The 21,482-nt window shown below is 43.9% G+C and overlaps 1 protein-coding gene across 1 annotated transcript in view; it reads left to right on the top strand.

The window, feature by feature from the left end:
* The window catches only part of BIN2 (bridging integrator 2), a 42,890-nt gene that overhangs the window by 5,550 nt on the left and 15,858 nt on the right, over positions 1 to 21,482 (top strand). The window contains exons 2-10 of the mRNA XM_084836866.1: positions 6,460 to 6,540; positions 8,266 to 8,320; positions 9,786 to 9,880; positions 11,526 to 11,621; positions 13,697 to 13,804; positions 16,103 to 16,188; positions 18,757 to 18,832; positions 20,104 to 20,186; positions 20,479 to 21,358. Coding sequence (XP_084692992.1) covers positions 6,460 to 6,540; positions 8,266 to 8,320; positions 9,786 to 9,880; positions 11,526 to 11,621; positions 13,697 to 13,804; positions 16,103 to 16,188; positions 18,757 to 18,832; positions 20,104 to 20,186; positions 20,479 to 21,358 — 1,560 coding nt within the window. The remainder of the gene's footprint in view (positions 1 to 6,459; positions 6,541 to 8,265; positions 8,321 to 9,785; positions 9,881 to 11,525; positions 11,622 to 13,696; positions 13,805 to 16,102; positions 16,189 to 18,756; positions 18,833 to 20,103; positions 20,187 to 20,478; positions 21,359 to 21,482) is intronic.

The following is a 21,482-nucleotide window of genomic DNA, read 5'->3' as shown; positions in this document are numbered from 1 at the left end:
CAGGGTCTCGGTGTCGTGCAAAGAGCCCGCAAACTTCCATGAAGGAGCAATCTCAATCGCAGGATAAAAGCTCCATGTGAAGGAGCCCAGTGTCTAGCATATGGGCAAACTGGTTTAAAAGTCTTTTCCTCTCCCCAGGGGATCCTGGGACGTGTAATCGTATGAGGAGAGCTAGGGATCTCTGACAGGAAATTCTCAAAACCCTTGGGAATTCATAACAGTAACACCAATATAAGAACCAGTATACATCTGTGGTGTGGCCTACAAGTGCCACAAAGTTTTGCTAAGTTGTAAATAAGAATTGCTGGGGTTGTAAGCCAAGACAGAATCAATTTAGAGAGTTGCTCACAATTATTTACGGTGGCAGCCCATGGTTTTTGTGTGTTTCTTTTTCCCCAGCCCATGTGCATCTAGCTAGTATTGTTTTCCGCCTGCAGAGATAGGATGTGGGAAAATGTAGAACGCTACTTGTTTTATTCTCAACCACAAAACAGGTGACATTTTGTTTAGAGTGCTAAAGAGCAGTGCTTACACAGCTGCACAGTTGCTGAGTAGGTTACCCAAGATGTAATTTTAAATTCCCCAGCGCAGCTGCGGACATGGCAGCTGCTGCAGCTTCTCCTGCCTGTTCTACCTCTGGTATGTTTGAACACGCCTTGCCTGGCTCCTACAAGACATATTGTGACTAGTGCCACAGTTAATTAATAGTGTTCATTAATAACATCCCATATAAACAGCATGGCCCTTACAACTGTCCTCAGAGGTCTTGCCCTCCTGTCCACTTGTGAGGTCAGACAAGGTGGGGGCATGAGAGACCGGGCTGTTTCAGTGGCAGCACTGAGGATGTGGGACTTCCAGACAGTGCTAGTTAAGGGTCATGGGGCTGCCTTGTTGCCTGTTTCAGATGGCTAATTTCAGATGGAACAGAAAGCTCTGTTGTTCCAAAATCAATACTGGATCCTTGTGGCCCTTTAAAGCCTACCAGATTTATTATGGCTTCTCCCTCTTCTACTTCCTTCCACCTCATGTCTCTACTGCCCCGCTATTAGCCATGCTAGCACAATGAAACATAGGAACATAAGAAGAGCCGTGCTGGATCAGACCGAGGGTCCATCTAGTCCAGCATTCTGTTCACACAGTGGCCAACCAGCTGTCGACCAGGAACCCACAAGCAGGACACGAGCGCAACAGCACCCTCCCACCCATGTTCCCCAGCAACTGGTGTACATAGGCTCACTGCCTCTGGTACTGGAGGTAGCACATAGCCATCAAGGCTAGTAGCCATTGAAAACCTCCACCATGTTCAGAAGCAGGACACCACTGAAAACCAGATGTTGGGGGCAAATCACAGGGCAGGCTAAAACCTTCATGTCTTACTTATGAGCAGGCAGACAGATGTGTCTGACCAGTGTTAGAAACAGGATGCTGAACTAAATGGTCCCATACATCTGGTTTGGATGACCAAAACAGCCCAATGTGGGTTGCTTAAGCCACAGTGAGTCACGGTGCATGCTGGCCGGCATTTTGCATATTCAACCCCCAAGCGGGGGTTGTTGTGTCGCCCAAACCCAGTGTGAGGGTGGGCTATTTGAAGATTAACCAAACCTCGCATAACCCTACAATGGACCACGGGTTATTCGAGGGTTGTTTAACCCTGGAATAATCCACCTCTGAGGGGTTTGGATGGGACAACAACCCCTGATTGAGGGTTGAATATGTAAAATACTGGCCCACATGCACCAGCACATGCCACAGCTCACTATGTCTTAAGCAAGCCACAGTGGGCTGTTTGATCATCCAAACCAGCCCTTAGTCTGTTCTAAAAAGGCAACTCCTCTGATGTTGCCAGCATGCTCTACAGCCATGCCCTGAGTGAGCCATATGGGTAGGATGAATTTGCTGAGTAAACCCTTTGGTTTCCTTTAACTTCCCAGAACCAATCTGTTGGTACTGATAAATATTAAAGGAAACCCTTTTACGGTGGCTTTTTTTGTTTGTTTTTTGTTTGGTTTCTGCATAACTATTACTGAGAATACCAGATGGGGTAGGGAGAGGAGAAGGAAACCACAAAAAGGGATGTTCCTGATGGAAAGGCATGTCTCTAGTCTGGGGTGTGGAGACTGTTGTGGAGACATGGTGAGAAAAGTAGGCTCTTTCCTTATTACAGTAACTTTTAAAAACTGAAGTTCTATAAAGATTAATTCCCCCTCCCCAAACCCAAGCCTAAAGAAGCAAGGAAATACTAGCTAAACCAACAAAATACTGTGGTACTATTACGTGTTCCACTTCTCATGATTCTGTACCTCTTCCCCTTTTAATTTGGGAGATTGGGCATATCATTTTAATGCTATGAAACCTTGCCATCCCAAATGCTTTTAATTTGAAGGTAGTGGTGGAACTGGTTGGGCAAAAATGAGCTTATCCCACCCCACACCCCGCCTCCCACCCAGCACACTTCCCACACTCCCATTTTGCTGCAATAGTGGGAGATGTCTTTGATGAACAACGCCTGTTCCATGATCTCTGAAGAATGATACTGATGTTGGTTTCCAATTCCTAATCTGTACAAAAGTTCAAAATGAAGCATTGGGCCGGACATGATTCAGTGCCATCTCCTAGAGGACACTCTCCTAAAGGTTTGGGTGTATCATTTGTGGGGGCCCAAAATGTATTGTGGGATGCAAACCCCCATTATTTATCTGAAATTGTCATCTGGGGGTCATCACATATTAATGAGTGTTGCACAAAAATGATGGTTTTGATTGGTGATCATTATTGATTATCTTGAAGGAGATAGTCTCCAAGCCACGGAGACATATGATATGGGGTAGTCCAAAGCTTATTTCGGGGTGCAGGGGAATATCAAATGTAGTTACTTATTAGGTTTATTGATGGATGTCTGTTTCAAACTTCTGGGCATATAAGGAATTGGGCACTAGTAACTAACTTCAGCATTGTCTCTGAATTTTGATTTTCTCTTGAAAAACAGCAGTGCCACAGCTACAACATCTCTAATGCTCTTGCATTATGCCAGTGCCAGAATGGGACCTGCAGCTGGATAGCAGCTTTGCCAATGGATGTATTTGCCGTGTAGGGTTAAAAAGAAAATGGTTGAAAAAAACTCCTTCTAGGAAGAGGTATAAAAAATGGACGAGGAGCACATATATACCTGAGAAGAGCACCTTCTCCCTTACCAATCTGCCTGGTCACTGAAGTCATCAGAGGGCATGCTCCTGGTGGTTCCACATGGACCTATGGCCTGATCGGAGTCCACCTGGAGAAGAGCCTTCAGTGTGGTGGCCCCCTTCCTGTGGAATTCCCTGCCTTTAGAGGTCAGGCAGGCACCAACATTCTGCCATTTCTGGCACCTCCTGAAAACATCTTTGTTTCAGGAAGCCTTCCTTGGCTGACCAGCCACATTTTTTTCAGAATTCTGGTCCTTTTTAAAAAATAGTAAGCAATTTAACATGGTGTTTTATTCTTTTATCCTATTTTGTATCTTTTATTGTTCACTGCTCCAGAATCTGTCCGGATGTGGAGCGGTATATAAATGTTGTAAATAAATAAATGCAATTAAAACATAGAGGTGCCTTATGCCAGATCAGACCATTGGTCCATATAGTTCAGTATTGCCAACAATGACCGGCAGTGGCCCTCCAGGGTTTTGGACTGGAACCTTTTCCAGCCCTACCTGGAGATGCCAGGGACTGAACCTGGAACCCTCTGCATGCAATGCATGTGCTCTACCACTTAAGTATGACCCTTTCCAAAGGTATTGCTCAGGAGCCCTTATTCTGCATTATGTGTGTATTACTTTGCGCACTGATCATCCTGGTAACTGCTGGCTGGTCTACCATTTGGACTAGTGAACATCAGTACAGCCCCATCTGGTCTGTAGGTGTCAGTTGAACTCGCCCACCTGGCAGTCAAAGACACTTCTCCCTGGAAATAAGGTTGTCAGCTTTTCAACTGTAGTTGTGTTCAGCTCAGTCTGCAACAATTAGCAGGTGGTGATGCTAATCTCGATTGTATAAAAAGCCTCCATTGCTATTTCCTTCATATCACGCCACTGCTGTAAGCACAGCTATAGAAGCCAGCTGAAAAGTTGGAAGTGCCCTTATGAATGATGGACAAGAAGCTTATTATGGACATTGTATATCTCCTGCAGGTGCTAACGGCTACATGACAATTTGGCAACTGAAGCTCTTCTCAGAACCACAGCAAAGTGCCATGGGAAGCTTCAGTTGCTGAAATCCTGCTTGTCATGCAACTATTAAAAGTGCAGGAGCTGTGCCAGAAAAAAGGCAACTGTAATAATTGCACTGGGATGGAGTTGAAGAATGTGCTGTGCCATCTACAACACTGGTGGTCAATTACAATCCAGTTCTCAAATGTTGCCATAATGTTCTGGACTCGTACGTTTGCCCTGACGGGGCCATTTGATTGCTAGGATAACCAGATCTGAAGTCATGAGAGCCTATGAGTTGTTTACACATTGAAGGAATACCATGCAGGTTGAAATGCACTTCTGGCAAGAATTGTCTCCCCATCATCATTCCAGGATGGGCAGTCCATGTAAAGTTTGGAGTACTATCTCTGGTGACTGGAATTCCACAGAGAATCACAATGGGCGGAAATAACCAAATGTAGGCAGCATGGGGGTATGGCTGATATTCCTTATTTGTATAAGTTCAGCAAACTCTTTGTTGGTGTAAATAGGGGGTTGTCATCTCACTATGATAAACTGGGATTACAATCTCTGGATTTTGTACTAAAGAAGCCCTAATTGCCCATGGGATGGTATCTAGGTGCAGCCTGTCCTCGATTGCTAGATGTAATGTCAAGGATCAGTTCCTTCTAAAATAATTCTCCTTTCACTTTTGGTTCTGATGCCCCCTTTGATTGTTAGTCTCAGTGTGATTAAGGGTGCAACCCTATGCATGTTTAGACAGAAAAAGTCTTACAACTCCCAGCATTCCCCAGCCAGCATGCATAGGTTTGCACCCTAAGACTGTGTGGAGAGAGAGACATCTGTGCCCCCACCCACCGTCACATCCCACACACAGTCCATGAATGGGCCAAATTTCTCTACTGGAGGAGACTGCCAAACATATGTAGGCTCTCCCCATGAGCTGGTGGATCCATGATTCAGGTGTTCAAAATCCCCCATGCAATGAGGGGGCTGAGAACAGGTACTGCATGCTAGTTCCACTCCCCTGTCACCCTCTGCTCATGTAAGCTCCCTACATGATTTACAACCCTTTCTCCCTCACCACGTGGAACGTTTAGAACCAGTGGTGTAGTGGTAAATTTTGAAGCGCAGGCATTTATCATGACAGTCCCTATGGCCCATGTATCCAAGGAGAGTCCAAAAATGCAGGCAGCAACCTTTCAGGGCCATGGGCACATCTGGCAATTTGAGAAACTGTCCTGGGCACCACTACAAAATGGCTGTCATGGGAGGTGCTGCAAAGGACAAGTAAACTGCCAAAAGACTTAAGTACAAAGCAGAGGTGGGGGCCAAGTCTCAATGCACTAAACAATTCCACTGAACCCACAGTTTTCAGCAACAACAGAAACTTATTTCTCAGCAATCCCAGCTGCCAGTAAAAAAATGGGTTAATTAAAAAAAATAAGTGGGAGGGGTAGCATCTTGGTGGGCATGAAGAAAGGTGTCTGAAGACACACTGGTGCCTGCAGGCACCATGTTGCCTCTCCTGGACTTTATCTCTGTGTGTACATACACACACACACACACACACACAGAGCAGCAATACATAGCATAATACCCAATTTATTAGGAACCTTTGACAGTCATAGAATAGTAAGCTGGCAAAGGTCAGCATAAAGCTAAAGGGTGTTATTTGCCCATTCAAGACCAAGCCCCCCACAATACTTTGATTACAACACGGATAGCTCATAACAATACATTGTTGCTGGGAAAATCCATTTTCTTTAAGCTACTGTAAGGACTGCAGCTAAGCTCAGAGGGAACAGGGAAGTCAGTGGGTGATGGTGTTGGCAGATGATATCATTGTCCCTACTAATCAAAAAGTCCCTGTGCTTTGACCCTACTTTGACCCTACCAGCCCAGGCTCCACTGCACCACTGTTTCAAACAACTGAATAGGGCTGGCTCAGGGTTCCAGCTCACAGGAGAGCTTATACAGGCTTGGCAGTTTTTCTTTCTGCAGATATAACCCCCTTTTCACATGGGTGGACAACATAAAAGAGGGGATGGCAAGAGACACAACGGTGAGGCCTCACCCTTGCATACTAAGAACAGAAGGGGGCGCTTTGTTGAAAACAAAACACCGGGCTCAATGAAATGTTCGTTTCCATTCAGTTTTGTACCCCTAGCTGCTTACGTACTCAACCGCAGAATAAAGTTATAGAATGTATTCATTGAGGCCAAGATTCTAATGCTGTATTATCTTTATTTATTGCCCTGTCTCCTCAGGTTTTGCAGAAACTGGGGAAAACCGTGGAAACAAAAGATGAACAGTTTGAACAAAGTGCATACAATTTCCAACAGCAGCAGGTTGTATCTCATAGAATAGTGGGAGCTTTTCTGCTTTCGGCAAATTTGGGGGTGGTGGGGACTGTAACATCTAGAGGTCCACCCCATGTTTTCCTAGCATACTAGAATCTGAAGTATCTCTGACTCAGGTTTTACTTAGGACTCTCAAAGCCTCTTTATACAAGCTAGGCCTGGTTAGGCAGCCATAAAAGATTTGGGTAGGCCTCCGTCTAAATCATACTCTGCTTAGAACACTTGTCTGCATTTTCCTGGGTAACTGGAAAGCATTACAGGGAGGAAGAGGAGAATAAGGTAAAAGAAGGGATTATTGAAATAGGGATTTCAGGTAACTTCTCCCCATGTGTAAAAAGAACACATGAGGGGCGTTGTGAATCGACACAGGCTAGACCTATTGGCAGTGCATGCAGTGACCACACCACTGTGCTGCCAACGCAGAACGGGGCTCTATGCTTATATTGATGTATATGCATAGACCTCCTCTATGTGAGGGGTGATCCTGATTGGGCCAACGTGTCCCATCACATGGGAGGAGCTCACCACGTACGCATAGTCTCTGTCCAGAATGTCTTTGCATGCCAGCTGAACACATGAACAGTGAGGGCTGTGGCTGCTCTGTGCATCAGGAGGGGTGGGGAACCGGCAACCCCTTTAATGCTTTCTGTGAGGGGTCATCTGAATCCCCTAACGTGGGGGTGGGAAACAGATGGAAAGGATGTATACAGCCTCCTGATATGTATGTCTGGAGAAGCAGCATAAAGCAGCTCAAGGACTTCGGGGTTCCTTAACAGGTACTGAAGAAGAGGGTTGACGCACTACCTTGAATACAGCCATCATGAGGATATATGTGATGTGGCCCCAGGAGTAGGTGCTGTATCTGTGAGGACCCAGACTTCATCCTTTGTTCTTCCTTTCCCCCTCGTTGTTCAGAACATCCAAAGGGGGGTTCAGCCAACCGCCCCACATGTTAAAAGAACATGTGAGGGGAGCATGTGAGGCTAGTCCTGTCTCCTGCCACTGATGCGCACAACGGACACACATCCCCAGCGTCCACACATTTGGCCACTGTGTGAAGGTCACGTACATCCAGGGGGGCCCTGAGCCAGTCAGGGTCCCTGTCATGTGGAGCAGCTCTACATGTGTACAGCTCCTTCACACGCCTGCCAAACACATGGGGGCATGGCCATTGCACACATATGGGGCAGGGATAAGCCGCACAGCTTCAAAACCAGCTCACCAATTCTTTTCAACATGAGTGGGTGTGTGGTTTGTCCAAACCCCCTAAAACAGGGATGCAACCCTTCAGGCCTGGGGGTCAAATCTGGTCTCCTGGGGGGTCAAAGTCCAGCCTTCTGGAGTTCCCTAGATGGCCACACCCCTTTCCCTTAGTCCCAGGCACCTGTTGTTTGGTGGTTTTCTGGCTTTTGCACAGTTTATTTCCCATTCTTAATGGCTGAAGTGTCTCTGCTAAGGCTTAGTTACCAGCGGTAAGGGGTTAAAGCTAAAATATGATGGTATTTTGGCCCGATTTCCTTTTGCTTTCAGCCCCTCCCACCACTGAAATGGAGCCCCTGTGAGCTTCTGCATAATGGAATTTGGCCTTTGGGCTGAAAGAGGTTCTTCACCCATGCTGTAAAAAGGCTAACGAAAACAGCATGCAGACATGTACAGATGACATACCTGAAACTATTACTTTCCGCTTTTCCTCTTATTATTATTTGTTTCCAGGTTGAAGGTCACAAACTCTACAAGGAGCTTAAGGTTTTCCTCAGTGCTGTGAAAGGTACAGAAAACCACATTTTTACAACTGCCATCTTTTCAGCCCTATGCAGTCTGCTGCCACCTCTTAAGGCAGTTCCTTCCCCATGCAGTTGTATAACACAGTAGACCAGGATGGGAAACAGCTTCTCCTTTCTGATCAAAGTTCATTTGCTCTGCTATCTCTTGAGAGAGGTTTTCTGATGAGGCCTTTTTTCTTTCTTGAACAGAAGCTCCGCCTTCCACTCCAAGCCTATTCGGGACCATTAAAAAAATTATCCCACCATTTCTCTGAGAAGCTCAGGGAAATGGTGGGATAATTTGGCAGCATAAATGGTGGCAGCATATATGATCCTCTTCAGGCTCCTTCACACGGGACTTTTATCCTGCTATGGAGATTGCTTACTCACAGAAGTTTGTGGGTCCTGTACACGACGCAACCCTCCTCCAGGGAACCTCCCGCTCTTTGGCATTTTCCCTCCTCCCCTCATGGAGTTGATATAAATGAGGGTATACTGTTTAAAGTCGCTTTTATTGCAAATAAAACAACAGCACCACCTATTGGCTTTGCAGTGAAACACATAGAAGTTTAGGGTTTTTTTAAAGCCACATGGAAAGGACCCAATCAAATCCCACAAAGATTCCAGAAACAGAAACCCAGGTAAATTGCAGGATTTTTAGCCTTGTGTGATGAAGCCCTTTATCTTTACACAAGTAGGTTAGGCTGAAAGATAGTGACAGGCCCTAAGTTGTGTGCTTTATGGTGGAGAGGGGATTTGATCCTGGGTGTCCGTGGTCTAAATCCAACACTATAGCCACTACACCACACTGATAATCCCCTGAGAGACCTCCTCTACCACAATTTATCCACCTCTTTCTCAGAATTCTCTTTTTAAGAGGAGGGGAATGAGGAGGTTAAGAAACTCTGCCTGTTTGGAGCACTGTTCTCCCAGAAGTTATTCATTTAGTTTCCATTTTTATCACATCTGGCAGATAGATTATTTTCACCACATAATCACAAACTGCCCAAAAGAAGGGAAGGAACAGTAGCTTAGTTTGAAATGATTACAAGAGCATGGAGGAACTGATCAGATGAACAACTTATACAATGGAATAGCCATCAAGCTTAATGACTGAAGATTTCAAATAACTCCAGTTTATGGTCCTGTTCACATGTCTCAACAACCATTGTAAATGAGTGAGCATGACATGCAAACTCAGCAACAAACTGTGGGTTATTTCTCTGGTTTGTTGGGGGAGAGACAAACCAGAGTTCCTGGTTCACACATCATGACAAACAGTGGGAGAGATCAGGCAACATGCATCAACACACTTGCTCATTCACAACAACCCAGGGTTTTAAAAAAAAAAACCTGGGTCATTGTGACATGCAAACTGGGCAAGTGACTTGAGTGGGGATGTTGGCCAGGGATGATGATGAATGAGAGGCGATATTGGTTTTGCTGCATTCTGTGCATTGCTTTTTGCAGTGATGCATGAAAGCTCCAAGAAAGTGTCTGAAACCCTACAAGAAATTTACAGTGGGGAGTGGGAAGGGTATGAAGACTTGAAAGCCATAGTGCTGGTGAGTATCATACATCTGTTACACCCAGTTATCAGGGGCATTTTAATAATAAAACTGAGCATTTATGCAACACTTCATATATGTCTGAATAATACTTACAACAGCCCTGTAAGAAAGGCCAGAATTATCATCTCCACTTGCAGATGTGGGTTGAGGCAATGGTAGCTTGCCCCTGGCTACTTAGTGAGCTCAGGGTTGAGGTAAAATTTGAGAGGAGAAGGTTGGAGGAAGCTCCAAATGCTGAAAGAAGACTTATTGGTGGGCCTGCCAATAAATCTTCTTTCAACATCTGGCGTTTCCACACTTCCTTTTTTCCTGTTCGTGGTGCTGTCCTGTTTTTTATTATGAGGTAAAATTTTAGCCTTCTCTAGCTGACAGACTTATCTATTACAAGACACCAGCTCTCAAAATTTTAGACTGACTTTCTTAAACTTTCCCACCTTCCCTCATTACCCTTGCAAAGATTCTGGACATATCCACACTTCAGATTTAAACCGGTTTAACAGTTGTGCTGTCTTCCCTATACAGTTTTCCCAAACAAAATCATACACACACAAGCATACCCACAAGCTGGGGAAACAATGCAAGCACAATACATGTTACTGTTACTTTGTTTACCGGTAGAGCCAAGAGGAATTTTGCGGGGAGGGATTTAAATTTATAAAACTGTATGGGAGGGAGGGGGCTAAACTCCCCCTTCCCCCATGCCATTGCTTTGATCAAAATAGGAGACCCCTGCAGCTTCTTTAAAGTACAACTTTAGCCAATTATTTAGATTAAGCAATTAAAACTTTTTAATCAGCTAAAATGGTAATGCTGCTTAATCAGTCGGCAGCAGATTAAATTTATTTAATTTAATTTATTGGAAAGCACAGTCTTAGAAGAGAAGGAGGGGATGCCTGAGGCAACACATGGGTGCATCATCTAAAAACAAAGGAAGTATGTCTTTTTAAAAGACCATTTTCTCTCGTACGTAAACATATGCCAAATTAATCAATTGATGAATTGACTAAAAATGCAAGTAATCAATGTGGGTATCTTCAAACCTCTACTTTAAAAAAGAATAAAAGAGTGATTCCATTGCAATTCTCCCACATTGTGTCTGTTTTGGCCCTAACTGTGCCTGGGTCCCCTGATTGTTATCATATGTTCTAGTTCTTCTGAATTTGCCTGTGTGGCTACTTCACAAATGCAAGACGCATGCCAGTCACCACTTGATTTTGCAGTCACTGAATAATGAAGCACATATGTATGAACAACCCATCAGTGCCCCTAGTGAAAAAGTAAAGAGAGAGAGAGAGCAGCTGACCAGTGGGCCAAATATGTTCACCTGATCTTCATCATTTTTTATTATGTAACAGTGATCCCATAATTCATACTTACATCAAAACAGCATATTTAGGTCAAACCCATCTACCCTATTGCCTTCTCCAATAACAGACAACATCAGATGCATCTGAAGAAGGTACAAGAGGAATACAGACTAATCCTTCCTGTTTTGTTCATTCATAGCTTCTAAAAAGGAGGGATGACACATCCTGAGAATGAGATCCTAAACCACTGGGACTGCATGGGAAAAGGGTGGCCTCATGGGGGTAGCAGACTATATCCCAGCACTATTGTCTCCATGTGTTTTTACATGTAGAGCAATGACCTTCTGTGGGAAGATTATGAGGAGAAACTGGCAGACCAGGCAGTCAGGACCATGGAGAATTACTTGATTCAATTCAATGAAATTAAGGTATGTATTTTCAGGATTTACTACACAAAATCCAGTACTTCGTAGTCAGCTTTTCATTTTAAAATTTTTCTAGCCTTCATGGAAACTTCAGTTTTCTGCAAGAAATTCTCTTTCTCTTCTTTTTCATATATTTTTAAATCCTCACAAACGCATCTCTTGACTCTAGCTTTTCCTGCTCTGAGGGAGAAAGTGTTTCTTTCTCCATCTTTCTTATCTTTCCTCCACCCCATCCTTTTTACTATACATTAAAAATATAGTGTCTTCTTTCCAGCATCTGGCAGAGTTTCACCCTATCCCTCTGAGCCTTTTTCTTTCTTTTTTTAGTACTTCATGTCTTATTAGATTGGTCTTTTTTGGTCTGTGTTATACAGTACTTATTTCTAAAGTGCTTATAATATACAATTTGATGATGATGATGATGATGATGATACTAGACTATAAGAAGTGTTTTGGGGGGACGAGCTCTTCCACTGGACAGTGAGAGTAGGGAGATTTGAATCCCAATCCCTGTAGTTTAAGTCCAAAATTCTAGCTACCATTGTCATCAGTTATTATTTATAAAAGTGCCTAAAATATGTGAGGGACTATACACAAATAAAAGTATGTAGGGACCGGTGTACAGTGTAAATATACAAAAAGACAGGCTTCAAATTATAATTACCAGCATTCATAGAATAGAATCATAGAATAGTAGGGTTGGAAGGGGCCTAAAAGGCATTCCAGAATCAAAAGACTATATGGCCTGCAAATAAAACTACATCATGAAACGAATAAGTTTAAAACAGTTCTCCAGTCTGCAGGCAGGGGCTTATGCAGGCTTCTCTTGGAAAGGTATTCCATAACACTGAGGCCACAACCAAGGGCATCTCTACACCAGCCTAAAATCCTGCATTTAAAATGTGGTTTTCTGCTTCCATTTTAAATGCAGAATCACAACTGACTCCCTTTACACACATTTCGTTTCCCCACACACCCCTTCTCCCCGTATCTGAGTCTTCCATTATCTTTCATTGATTTCACTCCTCTTCTTGTTGCTTTTCCTCTTTTCATGGAGGAAACTGAAGTGGAACACAACAGGGTAATTTGATAGCTCATTATCTGTGATCTATTTAAATTGGTTGTTCTGTGCTCCTTCATTTCCACGCCATCTGTTTGTCAGTTTCCCAGCCTGAGACTCTCATGATGGTTCGCACTCATAAGCATGAGCATTATGTGCCTACCCATCACTCCGAAATGGTGGCCGGAGCAAAGATGGTCCTCCCTCAAGACTCCCCCTGCCCCACCGGCCCTTGGGCACTGAGTCCAAAAGCAACCATTGTGAAGACATGAAGCTGCAAAAATCTGCAAAAGTGTGATTAAATAACTGAAAACGACTCTGTGTGCCTCTGTAACTGTGCAGCTGTGAAGGGACGGCAGGGGATAAAGGGGCATCACAGAGCGATGCAAGCACTACGCACACCTACAACACGCCCACTGCAAAATGCGAAGTCAGTTGGGGAAGGGACAGATGGCCCACAACCACGGGGAAACTGGCAGCAACCCCCCCAAATTGCAGCAAAACACCACCTCGGAAATCTGCGGTTTCCGGGAGAAACCCATGGATGGCTGCGAAGTGGCAACTACATCATCTATCCCAAGGGACCTCGAATTGTAGCCGCCCCAAAGTAAAAGATGTAGATGGGGCCCAAGAGGGTCACGGCAGGGTCAAAGTGTCATGTAAAGAGCCCACAAACTTCTGTGAAGGAGCAATCTCAATCGCAGGATAAAAGCTCTGTGTGAAGGAGCCCCCAAAAGATCCTGCTTTGTTACCTCACAGATTCTACCTCACAAACTGAAGGAACCTTCAGCAGGAACTCTCCAAATGATCTTAAGAGGGCTTGTGCAAGGAAATCCTCACCTCACTGGCACCTTGCTCCCCTAATAAATTCTTAATTGTGCCCCTGCTGCTTTACTTGTGTCTGGATCGGAGTGGTGGTTTCTGTTAAAAAATTCTTGTTCTAGCAATTTAAAACCAGAATAGAGAAGAGGGGAGTGTTGGCTCTAGTTTACCTTTAATATGTTTTCTTTCTTCACAGGAGCGAATTGCTAAGAGGGGACGGAAACTAGTGGATTATGATAGCAGCAGACATCACTTGGAAGCTCTGCAGAATGCCAAGAAGAAAGATGAAGCTAAAATTGCAAAGGTATAAAGGCTGCCTGGAGAGCCCACCCAGACCCAAACTGAGGATTTTTCTTACAACCAGGAATGTAATTCCTATTACATCTTTGACCATACTTAGATTCTAGCTTCTGGCCAGTGTCACCTTGTTCTACAATTAGATGATCTTCAAACCTTGAGAATCCAAATTGGGGAGACGGGCTCATGTTTCTAATTCTCATTTGAGGAAAACATGAAATCATATGGGCAGATTATATGAAATGCACTGAAACTAGAGTTGCTCAGTACTTGGAAGAGAGGTAAAATTTTACTTGCCAGAATTATAATAGGTATAGAGGAAGCCGAGGTCCCAATCCTTGTTCCTTTCCTTCCTATATCACACTGTCTTATTTATTTCTTACTCCTAATCCTGTTTCATCCTCCTTCCCTTCTTTAATGTTGTTAGAAAATAAAAGCTGAACTCTTTATTTATGTATTACATTTCTATACCTCCCAAGACCCAAAGCTTTCTGGGCAGCTCACCAAACTTAAAACCATAAAATACAACAATATAATAAAACATAATATAAAAACCTTTACAAGATTAAAACAGAATAAAGCCAAAGTAAAAACTATAGTAAAAGCCAGCAGCAGTGTAAAGATCTAAAAACTCACTTTAAAAAAAACCCTGAAGAACTAAAACGCCTGGGAGAATAAAAAGATCTTCACCTGGTGCCAAAAAGATCACACTGGTGGTGACACGTTAGCCTCTGTGGGGATCTCTATCCACAACCAGAGTGCCACCACTGAAAAGGCCCTCTCCTTAGTAGCCACCTGCCTCACCTCATTTGGCAGGGGTACTCGGAAGAGGCCTCTGAGATAATCTTAGAGTCCAAGCAGGTATATATGGGAGGAGATGTTTGGGGCTTTAAATGTTAATACCTGCACTTTGAACTGGGCCTGGAAACAGACTGGAAACTAGCACAGATCACAAAGGACTGGCATAATATGATCCAATTGGCCAGTCCTTGTTAACATTTTCACTGCCCTCTTTTGGACTTAAGTTTCTGGACCGTCTTCAAAGAGAGCCCCAGATATAATGTATTGCAATAATCCAAATAAGTTACCAGAGTATGCATAACTGTAGCTAGGCTATCTCTGTCCAGATAGTTGGTTGATAAAAGCTGCTCTGTGCCACTGAGACCACCTGTGCCTCCAGTGACAATGCTGGATCCAAGAGCACCCCCAAAACTATGAACCTGATCTTTTAGGGGGAGTGCAGCCCCCTCCAAAACAGGTTGAACACCACTCAGCCAGGCAGATGAACCACCCAATAACAGACCTCTGTCTTGTCCAGACTGAGTCTCAGTTTATTCGCCCTCATCCTGACCATTACTGCACCCACGCACTGATTCAGAACAATCCCTTGCCCAAGGCAAGGTTATTGCAAGTTGCCTGGGCTGCAGCTATGAATGTAAGAAGCTATTGTTTATCCCCTTTCCTTAACCTAGGGTAAATTTACTGGAGGAGATAAAGCACAGGGAATCTACGGTGTCTCTATAATTGCAATCATATACTGTGACCAAGTGTTACAGAGGTGCAAAAGCAAGCACACAGGCAGTGCTAATCTCACAGCAATATCTATTCAAGCCCCTTAAGCCCCATCCTGCTCTAAAAAAAAAAAAACTGCCCTAAACTATTTTAGCAGTAGACAAATGTCTTTAGCTCCATACCTTGTGGATCTGCATGAATCCCACATAATTTGAGATAACTTTGGCCAAAGAGGTTAACTGTCCGTAGGAGTTTAGAGGGAAAAGAGCTGGGACAATTAACTGTGAAAGGAGCAATAAGATAAGCGGATGAAGAAAGGCAGCCAGTGGCTCCTGCTTCCCTGTATAGCTTGTGAAAAGTAGCAACATGTAAGCCAGGCTCTGACTATGGAAAATTCAGAAGGCTCCTCCTAAAGACAAGCAGAGAAAAAAAAATGGAGTGGATTGTATAGCTGCTGGCTGCCTTTCTCCATCCATTGTTTATCCATGCTTGTTCTACTTTAGAGGCTAATTTTCCCTACGTGCTGGGAGGAAGAGGAGCAGGAAAGATTAGCTGCTCAAGATATTGCTATAGATAAATGACCAGTGGAAAAACGTGGCCGGGGGCTCTATGATCCCCTCCATTTTTCTCTTCCTCTCTCTAGAAGGAACCTTCCAGATTCTCAACAGTCGGAGCTTGGCTTATACAGTGCTAACTTATGTGAAGAGTGTGATGTGTAACCAGGATTTGAACTTAGTGTCCGTTGTTAATGCTTAATTTCCTGTGCCTCTAATAAAACTCTTGGGTCCTGCAGGCCGAAGAGGAGTTCTATAAAGCTCAAACTGTATTTGAGGAACTCAACAAAGAATTAAGAGAAGAGTTGCCAGTCCTTTACAACAGGTAACACGGGCTAAAGACCAAGCTTTACAGAGGAACTCAGATAAGAATGCTGAATCTAAGGAGCATGGTTGTGACTAGAAAATAACCTGAGGAGTCAAATATTTCCACAGCATAGCAGAGACAGTTTTCATTGGGACTACCTTTCTGGGCTTGTTGGTTATGAGGCTGCCCACAGGCAGGAAGGTAAAAATGGGGGTAAAAACATACAAGCAGCAGAGCTAAAGTGCGGTTTACTGATTCTTTCAAAACCAGAGCTCAACTCAGGAGAACCAATAAGGAACCTAGTGCCTGCCAAGATTTCAGCAGAGTTAAGTAATCACTTTCAAGTTGAGCCCTAACGGCTTTTCCATAATGGTGCTGGAAAATTACTGTCAGTTGGTGACCACAGGATGGCAGCAGAATACAGGGAACAGAATTTTGACTTCTCTCTGTCCTTTAAGAACAAATGGTGATTTAGGGTGGAATTAGACCTGACATCAAATGTAGGTTTGCTGCCAAAAAACAGCAACCCTGCATCCAGTTCCCCATTGCTCTCCCTGTAACATTGAGTTCCTGAAGAGCATGATGTCATCTCATTGTGCACTTTACTGCCGCCTCCCATCGGCAATCTGTGTTGTGGCTCATCGGGTTAAAGTCTCACATTCTGAGAGACTCTGGTGTAGTGGTTCAGAGGTCAGACTTCATTTGGGGAGATCCAGGTTCAAATCCCCATTCAGTCACAAAGTTAGCTGGGTGACCTTGAACCAGTCATTAACCCTAAGCCTAAACTACCTCACAAAGTTGTTCTAAGGATACAAGGGCAGGGGGGAGGTATGCACACTGCTCTGAGTTTTATAGAAGTGTAGGATTAAAATGTAGGTGAGATGGAAAAATACATTGCAAGATAACGCGTCATGCTGTTCAGGGATTAAATGTTACAGCAGGGGTGATGCAGCCCTCCAGATGTTGAACTACAACTCCCATCATCTGTCACCATTGGCCAGGCTGGCTAGGACTGATGAGAACTGGAGTCCAACAACAACTGGAGGGTCACAGAGTCCCCAGCCCACTGTTGCAGACTGAAGGCAGAGAATGGACACCCCAGAATTGCCGTTTTCAGTGGTGAGCTTTTTCCACTCCACACCATTATGGTTGTCACATTTCATTCTATTTCAGTTTATTTCAGTTTACCTCTCTAGCCTGGTAGTTTTCATGCATTTCATACATGCACGCACATGCACACGCACACACACACACACCAAAATTGCATGCATTGGTATTTTATCAGTTAATAAATACTGAATTTGTACCAGTGTAGTTCGCTGTGCAGGCCATGTACCTTCCAATGATTTTTATGCAGTCCGCCATAAAATGAAGGAAGAACTTTCTGAAAGCCAGTTCTGAGATCATAGAGCAGCCAGTGTTAAGTTTCTGGTAGCAGAAAAATTAACTAGCTATTTAGGATGCTCATGTACAGTGCTGCCATTTGTCCATATCTATAACAGGCTTTCATGGTGAAGGAAAGGGGAGCTCTTTGTGCTTCACGTTCCGTTCGGCATGTGACATTTTCGAACACATCATTAGTCGGGGGGAATGGTTACAAAATATACTTGGTTGTGTTCCCCACCCTACCGTCATTTCTTTGCTGTTCTTTGTACTGGCAGTTTCCATACACTCCAGTGAAGTAGAGCTCCACTTCCTAGACTTTACAGAAATGCGCTTCAATTCATTTTACGATTGTTCATTTATATCTCACACCCTTTGAAAGCTACCAAGGAAAATGTTAGGGGATGCTTTATTAAGGGCGCAATCCTATGCATGATTAGACTCAAAAAAAGTCCCAGAACGCGCAAGAAATGGATTCTATTGAAGAATTTCAAATGTCTATAACTTTATGCCACATGACTGATGTGCATAAATCATGAGGTATAACATTCCTTAAACCATACCATTTCCAGTGGCAGATGGGGGCATGCATGCCTCTGTGCTCCCCCATGTAAACAAAAACAAAAAGTGTGCACAGAACAAACTAGCACTTCAAGTAGATGCCTATAAACCCCCCCCCCCCCGTATTTTAGTTTTCCATGGGCAGGGAGATTGTGGGAGAGTATTCCAACCTCTCACATCATCTTATCTATGTAGATTGGTACTGAGAGCAATTTACAAATACAGCAGAATCACAAGATGCAGCTCTCCCTGGAATGTACCACTTCAGATAGAGGATTGTCTGTTTAAACACTCTCCCATGGGAGGCAGGGGGGAGGAAGCTCCCTTCACCTAGAAAGCTAGTATATTAGGGCAAAATGTTCCAGCCTAACCTTCACCCTGATCTTCTAGTTTTCTTAGAGAAACATATTTTTTTCTTGGTGGAGCATCCAAACTTACAATTGCTTACCTGCAGGCTGAAGTGGTGCAGTGCAGGAAAAGCTGCGTCTTATGATTCTGATGTATGGGTAGATAGGTTCTTGGAGAATCCCACAAATCTTGGTTTGTATCTTATATTGTTCTTCCTTATTGCATGGCTCAACTCAGTTAACATTTGAGGTGGGGTGGTTTCATTTTTCTTTCTTTTTTTCTTTTCTTCCCCAGTCGAATTGCATGCTATGTGACAATATTTCAGAATATTTCCAATTTGCGAGATATCTTCTACAAGGAAATGAGCAAGGTATGTAAGCAACTGTGGCAGGCAAACCAGGATCTTAAAATGATGCACAGAAGGAGAATTCTGATCCCCCCCCCCACCGTTTGTTTAGAATTTCTACAAGGATAATTTCACATGTATTTGAATGTTCTAGGCAAGAAAAACATTGCTTCTAAGCTACTTTGTACAGCGCTTGTAACACTGTGGGAGTGAACTAAAATGTTTAATTAGGAGTAGGAAAAAGTGGCTGCTGTCCACAGTAAGGCTATCCATGATGCAAGCCAACAAACTCTGAAGTATATCTTTGTTATGCCAGTGGCTAGAAATGTGGGCAAGGGGAGCCCTAGACAAAATGGCACCCCTCTTCTCCATGTGTTTAACTTCTGAATATCCTGTTTTTTATTTCACAGCTTTGATGCATGATCAGTAAGCATGATTTACCCCTGTCATATAAGACAATATATTTGTGCACATGGATCTGACCACAGTTGCTCACAATGACTTGCACGCACAGACCTCCCGTTGGATGAAAAACTCCTGCAAATAATATTGTTTTAAAATTATTAACATAATGTTGGCTACACAAGAAAGTTATTGCCAGCATTATGAGTGAAGATGAACAGTTTGTGCTGTTCATTTTTGCTGTAGAGTAGATAGTTGAATTGTTAGCCCATGATAGGCCCTGCCCTGAGCCTAGAATCCCCCAGATGTGGTGCTTCACATGGTCACTGAGGCTGCCTGCCATTAAATCCATATCTGAACTTAGGGCATCACCGATTTTCTTCCTCCCACTCTCTGACTTTGACTGAGCATTGCTTGTGAGCAACTAGAGAAGGGCAGTCCAACTAGATTCTTCTGTGGGAGGAGCACATGCACCTTCTTTTCACTGTAATTGCCGGCTATGTTGCGTTGTGTGTGTATTATTCTCACACACACATTTTGCATGTATTGGTGAACAGCCTCTGGTGCTATATATAAGGGAGAGTCATCATTATTGTTGTTGTTGTTGTTGTTGTTGTTAAATCTAAAAAAGAAATGAAATGACACTTTCTAGTACTATGTCCTATCATTGCTGGGAGGGAAAGGTGAATGAAAACAAGAAAGGAGGAAAAAGTTCAAGAGTAAGGGGATGTAAGGTAGCTATTGACAACCCCAAACGCTTGTGAAGAATAACACAGGTAGCCAGAATTAATTATTTGATGTGTAGTAATAGTAGTAGTTGTAGGTGTAGCTGTGGTGGTGGTAATGATGATATTGAATATGATATTTGCCTTTCCCATTGCTGCTGCTTCCAGCTGAACCATGACCTGTATGACTTGATGAGCAAACTAGAAAAGCAACACTCCAATAAAGTCTTTATTATTAAAGGGATATCAAGGTAAATTATTTCCTCTTCCCTGTAGGCATGTTTTTTTTCCTGGGCTCTAAGCACCACCACTTTAGTAGTTTGTCCCCAGCATGCATTTTTTCATTATTATTTATATAGGCCCTCCAGTGGGCATGGTGCTTTACCAGATGCAAGAGGGGATGCCCCTCTTATTTGGGACTCAGTTGGTATACTGCCTCTGAAAATGGAGGTTCCATTTCCATATAGTGGCTAAATAGACATACGGTCATTGGAGGGCGCATATTCAAACCTTCTAAGACTATTTATGTTTCTCCTAATGCAGTAACAGAGGTTCGTTGGTCATCTCATCTCCGGTTAGTCCAACCAGTGCCTCTTGCATGCCAGCAGGGAACAGCATAAGTGAAATACTAGCATCTCCCCCTGCCACTTCCTCAAACCGAGAAAGAGAACCTGTTTTGGCAACTGAGGCAGCATCCACGTCCAGTGGTGCCCGCAGAGAAGAGGAAGAGATCCCTGCATCTTTGGCCGCGGAACTGCAAAGTGAGACAGTGGATGTAGCTGAGTCAGACTCCTCAGCTGTTAGCGAACCCAGAGATGACAACCAAGCAGCAGAACTGGAGAAGCCCATCAGTGCTTCCAGAGGCACCCCTCAGAAAGTCGAGGAGGTTGCAAATAATATAGCAGTAGAGATCTTATCAGAGGCAATGCTTGAGGCTGCTGGCAAAGGCCCAAACATTTCCAAGGACTCAGAAGACACCACACAGCCCCTTTCTGTTAATACCTCTGGAGCCAGTGATACATGCAAGAAAGAGGAAGGTTCTCCACCCCAGACAAGGAATGGAATTCCATTTGTGCCGCAAGAGGAAGTTGAACCGCCCCCAAACACCCAGGATGAAGCTCATGTTGAAGAATCAGATAATCGGGGCAATATCTTCTCACTCAGTAAGAGTTCATTTCACCCTGAAGGCAATCCCCAAGATCCTCCATCTTCCAGCCAAGCTGAAGTAGTCCAAGAAGAAGCACCCACTACCACCAATGGCTGCATTACTTCTGCATCACACAAAACAGAGGCCATCCAGCAGGAGCAGCCAGGGACAGGGGGAGTGAGTTGTCTGGAGGACCGCAGGTATGCGGAAGATGACAGCAACAGTGATGGAAGCATTGAAGAAATAGACCTTTCCCCAAAGGTCACCAATACTCAGGTAAGACGTATCAGAGAGTTCTCCCCCCCATCCCAGTTGTCAATTATACACTATAAATGTAGCATTAAAAAGCCCTTTATAGCCTTAATCTCCTCACAGACAAGCAAAACGATTGTATTGTTGC

The sequence above is a fragment of the Heloderma suspectum genome, chromosome 2, assembly GCF_057233095.1.
Source record: "Heloderma suspectum isolate Gila_16-S chromosome 2, 16-S_ref, whole genome shotgun sequence".
Classification (NCBI taxonomy): domain Eukaryota; kingdom Metazoa; phylum Chordata; class Lepidosauria; order Squamata; family Helodermatidae; genus Heloderma; species Heloderma suspectum.
The sequence above is the reverse complement of the archived record's forward strand: the minus strand, read 5'-3'. Positions and strand labels throughout refer to the sequence as shown.